Source organism: Copadichromis virginalis, linkage group LG5 (genome assembly GCF_057382275.1).
Source record: "Copadichromis virginalis isolate Kocher_CV1m ecotype Utaka linkage group LG5, C_Virginalis_male_GT1.1, whole genome shotgun sequence".
Taxonomy (NCBI): domain Eukaryota; kingdom Metazoa; phylum Chordata; class Actinopteri; order Cichliformes; family Cichlidae; genus Copadichromis; species Copadichromis virginalis.
Window position 1 is genome coordinate 34,585,318 of NC_140622.1, and position 7,174 is coordinate 34,592,491.

At 40.4% G+C, this 7,174-nt stretch overlaps 1 protein-coding gene across 1 annotated transcript; it reads right to left on the reverse strand.

Moving 5' to 3' along the window:
• Positions 1-552: 552 nt before the first annotated feature.
• LOC146710183 (potassium voltage-gated channel subfamily A member 10) lies at positions 553-4,347 on the reverse strand. The gene has a single exon (XM_085457510.1). It carries the CDS (start codon positions 4,070-4,072, stop codon positions 2,381-2,383), a length of 1,692 nt encoding a protein of 563 aa, XP_085313636.1. The 5' UTR covers positions 4,073-4,347; the 3' UTR covers positions 553-2,380.
• Positions 4,348-7,174: the final 2,827 nt, after the last annotated feature.

A 7,174-nucleotide genomic window follows, 5' to 3' on the forward strand; every position in this document is an offset into this window, starting at 1 on the left:
AGGCACACAGTATTAGAATTTCTCCATCCAGTGACGAGCTTTGCCAATAGAAAGGAAAAGCTAATCATGTTTCTATTTCACATTTTTGACTCAAAATCCCCCCATTTTTAGATTGCTCTATAATTTGATAATCCCTTTTTGATCTTCACACCTATTTCTGACAGAAATTCTATTCTTTATAGGCTTTTTTTTAGAGAACACACAATGACAAACATCTGCTCCTCCAGTCTTGATATACATCAATATTTAAAACAGCCTGACTTTTTCTGTCTCGTGATGTGACACAGTGTTAGGCATGAGTTTTTATAGAAACCTGAAGATACAGAGAGGGATGCCATCATGATATCAGCAGAGAACCAACAGCGAGTAGGCGTTAATAACAGCTAACATGAGGCGTTAATGAGTATTCATGCCTAAAGCTATACACTGAGACTTACACCTCCATTCATCACCATTATTATTAAACACAGGGGAGAAAAAGATGTTTTAAACATTTAAATTAAAACACAGGTGCATTTCATCCCAGAAAAGAAATTATCTAAGGAAACTTCACACTTTTAGAATACACGTTTAATGAAAGGCACTCTTTGCTGAATAAATAAAACAGCAAATTATGACTTGAACTGTACAATGTTGACACACACAGTAAGAGTCCTTAGATATTAAGTGCTTCATGACATTGTAAAGTGCTGAGTACCCAGGTGACGTTGATGTCACCTTATTGCATTTTAATTACAGGTATTGCTCTTTCCATGGGTGAAAAATACATTTTTTTTTCATCCGCACGTCACGTCATTATTGCATATTGTGAGGTTATTAGAAAGGTACCAACTGTTTTTCAACTATATCCATTTACACTTTAGTACAAGCTGTATTTATATGTTTCATAAACTTACATACAGTACATTTTCAAGGTCAAAATGTGGCATGCATATATAGTACCAATTCAAATAAACTGTGCACATTTATCATTTGTTCTCTTCTTTTCTCAAATCCACTTAAGGTATTGGCTTTTCCCATCACATGGAATACAATGCTCATTACTATAATGGTTAAAATACTACAATGCATTCAGCCACAGTAAATATTCAAAGGTTCATTTGCTGATAACAAGAAGTAAACCTCATTCCAGCACACTATGCCATGCAGTTAAAAATGAGAGAAAGAAGGCAAATGGAGATATGTTCAAATAAGAGTGCAAAGTCAATTTTTTTTTGCCTTTGTCCTTTCTCCAGCTCTCTCAGATACAAACTGAAGACACATGTTCTTTCACATTTTTTTTTACACATTTTTTTCCCCTGCCAACAGTGGATGGTGCAAAATTCCAAAAGTGCTTAAGAGATATGTGGAAAAAAGCATTAAGTGCATTGGATTGATGTGTTTTTTAAAGGGTAAATTCACATTACACTTTAGAAGGTGATCCATATATCTAATGTGCATAATTTGGAGCAAAATCCCAAATAATAAAAGAAAAGTTGATTTTAAAAGCTGAAACTTTTTCATGCAACTACTGCATGTACAACATTATACTCTATTATATTAGATTTATATTCTTCAGCCATCTAAAAGATTTATGGCGGACATGCTAATGTGCCAACTGTTTGTCACACAGATATTGTTATGCTGTGTCATATGGAGAAGCGCTGCTTCTCCACAAGAATAGATTTGCTGATAAGTCACTGCGTGTGCTGATGTCCTTTTGCCTGGATACATTCATCTGCCCTTGAAAATCATGCCAAGTCCTCTCAAGATTCTGCTGATTATGATGACATGGGACTGTGATGTAATATGAGTACTGAATATACTTCCAGTTCTACTGCTGCTCAAAATAATTTTTGATTTGTTTTCTTCCGTCACTTAGTCTGCTAATACAGCCCAGAGGGACATTATACAACTGCCTGTCCCGTCGTTACAGTATTTACTCTAACAATAACATTTTCCAAGATTAAGTATTTGCCTCAAGTACATAATTGCTATGACATTTTTCTTCAAAGTGCACTGAATGAAAGATAATATGTTATACCTTTCAGTCATTCTCATAAAGGTAACTGACAGTAGTTGTAGTAATTGCACTTTGACACATTCACATGCAGGCAGACAACTTCTGTGAAAACTGTATCGCCAAACATACATCCATAGATTTATCCATAACCCTTTATCTAAGTCAGAGTTGCAGGGTGGCTGGAGCCTATCCTGGTTGCCACAGGACCACACGGTTCTTATTAATACTGTAATTTATCTGCACAAATGCTGCCATGTTTGTTGTATAAAATAGAGAGAAAGATAAACTGATTAGCCAGTGTATCTTATTAATGGATATGTTTGTTTTGTCCATTTGTTTTTCATGCCCTTTATATAAATAAATACTTGAGTTTCTTTATCAGTGCATGCCATTCTTTTCATTCTGCCAGGTGCTGTTACTTTTGTTTAGTGAAAGTGTGCTTCCACACTTATTTGCAGCTGACATTTTCTGGGCAGCCTCTGCTGCTGCATCCATCACCTGTTTCTCCTCCTGCTCAGTCTCACGGTGGTAAAAATAGTTGAAGTTGGACACGATGACAGGGACGGGTAGGGCAATGGTCAGGACACCAGCAATGGCACAGAGAGTGCCGACCATTTTGCCTCCCATGGTGATGGGGCACATGTCGCCGTAACCCACAGTGGTCATCGTCACCACAGCCCACCAGAAGCCATCAGGGATGCTAACAAATTGTGTCTGGGGCTCATCCACTTCTGCAAAGTAGATGGCACTTGAGAATAGGATGACTCCTATAAATAGGAAGAAGATTAGCAGGCCCAGTTCCCTCATGCTGGCTTTCAGGGTCTGCCCCAAAATCTGAAGTCCCTTTGAGTGTCGGGAGAGCTTAAAAATTCTGAAGACTCTCACTAGTCGGATGATTCTTAAGATTGCTAAAGACATGTTCTGACTAGAGTTCATATCGTCATCAGGTGTTGTAGCCAGCTCTGTTCCCAGGGTTACAAAGTAAGGAATAATAGAGACGATGTCGATGATATTCATGATGTTATTGAAGAAATCACTTTTGCTTGGGCACACTACGAAGCGGACACCGAGTTCAAAGCAAAACCAAATTATGCAAATAGTCTCCACTATGAAAAAGGGATCAGTGAAATATGCTAGCAGGTTTTTAGTGGTCTGATGAAGGTTAGCATCTTCTCGGGTGCCATTGATAAATTGGGTTACACCCGGAATAAAGTCATTGTCCTCCCTGAACTCTGGCAGAGTCTCTAGGCAGAATATGAAGATAGAGATGACAATAACAAGGACAGAAACCAGAGCAACAGATTTGGCCGCACTGGAGCTCTCTGGGTATTCAAACAGTAGCCAAAACTGTCGCTGGAGTTCATTGGTGGGCAAAAGAACTTCTGGCTCTTTGATAAACCCTTCATCTTCACGGAACTGCTCCATTGCTTCATGACCCAATTCATAGAAAACAATTTCATTTGCAAATACATCTAAAGGTACATTGGCTGGTCTGCGGATTCTCCCTCCTGACTGATAGTAGTAGAGAATCCCATCAAAAGATGGACGGTTTCTGTCAAAAAAGTACTCGTTTCTCATTGGGTCAAAATAGCTTATCCTCTTCATAGGGTCTCCAAGCAGTGTCTCTGGAAACTTATTCAGGGTGCTGAGCTGGGTCTCAAACATCAGTCCTGAAATATTGATGACAACTTTCTCATCTTTTTCTTCCATGTAGTGCTTTTCAAACAAATCTTCACTCTCGTAATAATCCCTCGGCATCTTACTGAAGACACTGTTGGTGGGAGACTCACTGTTGATCAGGAGCTTTAGATTAGAGATCAAACTGCCACTGCTGGAGTTGGCTTTGGTGGTCAGTGTAAGAGGAGTGGAAGGTGAGAGCCCCTCTGCACCAGACTGATGGCTGTGTCGTCTTCTGTGTGGTGACTGTTGAGGAGAAGTCAAACGCTGGGTTAAAAGGTTCTGATCAGCGGCCTCTGATGTAGGTGAGGTTGGGTACCCAGAATCACTTGGGTCTCCCAGGTTGATGCCAACATCATCCATGTTCTCAAAATTAACTAGTGGCACCTCCATTGCCTGTCTTGTCACTAGCCACAGCTCTGTCTATCAACGTTTTTTTGTAGACAGAGGAGACACCACAGCCAGTGCCACACGGAAGATCCTGGCAGGGGCTCCCTCCTCCTGGTTATCATTCAGGCAGCTGTACACTACTTTTTGGGTTCAGACCTCTGTGTAATCTGTGAAATAGGGGTGGGAAAAAGGAATGTTGTGAAATTGGACAAATGCTGCAATACACTTCTGTCAGCTCCTGTTTAGATAAGCAGAGTGCCAGCCATCTGATACTTTGCTTGTGCAGTTATCCCCCCCCCCCAAAAAAAATTCTCTCCAATAGCCTGAATGAAAACACAAACTCGGCAAATTCGGCCCTAAAAATGCTTACATGGAGTATGGATGGTATTATTGCTGATATGTATGGCAAAGCTGTTTCATTATAGAAAAACATCTGAACTTTCATTTATGACTGAAAACAGAGATTCATCAAAACCAAAGCACATTTATTTTGTCTCAGTATCTAAATGTTTGTCTGTAAGTACTTAACTAGTGACTTGTTTAATCCATCCAGACGCTGTTCAGCCTCAGGATAGTCTATCAGCATCACATTTACCTTATCTCTAAGAGGCTGTTTATCATTCCGTTTGTCTGGTTCGGACAGGTAACCAAATCCTGACACACGCTCGAAGGCTGCAACCTCTGTGTCCACTAGACACCAAGGGCCCTGACAGACTTGGGACTCAGTTTCCACTTGCAATGTAGCAGATAATGTAACAGTCTGTTCTTATGTAAGAATATTATATAGAGGTTATGCAAACAACTGAAATGGTATATTGATATATGTTTGGAAAGGAGTTACTGAGCCCAATAAAAAAAATGGACAAAAAAGTGCATTTTGGACAGAATTCTTGGATCTCAGACATTTGAATCAATTATTATAATGATTTTTTTTGCTGCAGAAACCTTAAAATTGAGTTAACTCAGCATTATCTCACACCAAGATGATACTGAAAGACACAACAAATGATATTACCTTAACAAGGTCTGAACATCAAAGCGCTCCCAAATCACGTCCAAATTTTCAATTAAAAAGTTAAAAGTTTAAATCCAGCTGTGTGCAGATGCCTGTACCACTCACCCATGTCCCCGCTCTGCAGAAGTTATTGTGTCCTCTCTAATCCTGCCTGGCAGCTCCGCTCTGCTCCCCTTCACTCCCTTCACTCTCCCTTATCCAGACTCACAATCAAGAGTGTCTCAAGCTCTATTAAAGCTCCCACTGGGTAATTTAACACCGAATACGAAACCAGAGATGCCAGAGGTACCCACACATACTCACAAACGTACACAGTCGCACACACGCAAACACAGACAAACTAAAACACACGTAAAGCGAAGTCACTGTACTTTAAATGTGGGGGTCACCTGGCTTTGTTCTCCCTCCTCCCTCCTCCACCACTGGAGATAGGTAAGCTCTGTGATAGGAGATTTACTCCGCAGGAGCCAATCGCTGTTTGATGAGGCAAAGGGAGTGTGGGACCCCCTCTTTTCCGCCTTTCCTGCAGAGTAAGCACCCACATACAGGATCATCCAACCCACCCTCACCTTGGGATTTAACCATATTTTTTCCCTGTTACAATACTTGCCATTACCCTCATTACCCTAAGCAGAAGAACACATCATCCTAGGGGCTTCACCTCCCTTTTATTTACACATGTACACAGATGTGAACTGTTACTTCACCTGCCATTGACAAAACTGTCACAACTGTTTTCTAAATCTTAACAGAAATCTGCTTTTTACAATGGCTCTGCAAACATGTGATGCAAATCTATAACGTGCTAATTCTAGTGTGTGAAAAATATGAATTACAACACATATTTTAGTGAATTCTATTGATAAATGGTTGAACTTTTCACAGGGGTTTAGTATATTCTGATTGTGCTCTCCCCTTGAGGTGTGAAGACTTAAATACCTCTGCACCTTCTGCAACTGAGATTTTGTCAGATTAATAAAGCAGCTAAAGTCCAATTCAAATTGAAATACTTTAATTACAGAGATGCTATACTAGTTAGTATAGTTTAATTGAACATAACCTTGCACTTTCTCAGAATGTCATCCTATTTGGCAGCACAGTTTGATTAATATGTTACTGGATATAAAACCAGTTGATGGAAACCAGAAATCCTTCCTTCATCTCACTTTTGCTCTGCTGCAGCCAGGAATCGGCTGTCTCCTGAGCCCCTGTAATACTGAGCAGGACTACTTCACATGGCTTCAAGGTCACAGAAAACTATTAAGACTTTACAGTCTGTGCTTTCCCATTGATCATCAACACTCACCTCTTGACATGTCATTATGTGTTCTCACATGAACATCATGCTCATGTACATTCATAAATATTAACTTAGGGGAAATTCATGCACATAGAGCATGGCCACACAGAGACTTGCATGTGCAAACATCACCCAGCTAGGTCAACATTCTCAATATGTAGGGATCTTTTTCTTGTGTGATCCTGTTATATCCTGGACATGTCATTGAGAGTGCAGTCAGTCGAAGCATGACCTGTCACTTAAACACTTCATAATAGAATTTGTGACAGGCAAAGAAGGACAGGAAGATGGACAGCGAGGGGTGTTCATATACTACATGAGTCAGGCTGAGAGGGTAAATAATCGATGTATTCCTCTGCAAAACGATTTGTCACTGAAATGAGGAAAGGGGCGGTAAATGCCTGAGATATGAGCTCCAGGATGACGTGGACTGCAGCTGCTGCAGTGTTACTTGTCTCACGAGTACCGACAAGGTACCAGAGGGATAACGTCCCTCCCTCTGCCCTTTCATGCAGCCCTCAATCCATCATCCATAGCTCCTCCCTCCCAATATTCAGCCCTCTCCCCGATGACACTGTCACCTTACTGATAAACACAGTGTGTTGACAAAGCATTTTCTCCAACGTGAAGGCTTGTGTGAACCATACTGACGCTGCATGGGTACAAATCACCTCCTGCACACCTTTATGGAGCCTGACTTTGAGCCATGGACACCTGCTAGAAATAGTAACAACAGCTTATGAAAGCTTAAAATTTGCAATATTTGAAAGAAGTATCAAGTTTCTTTAGT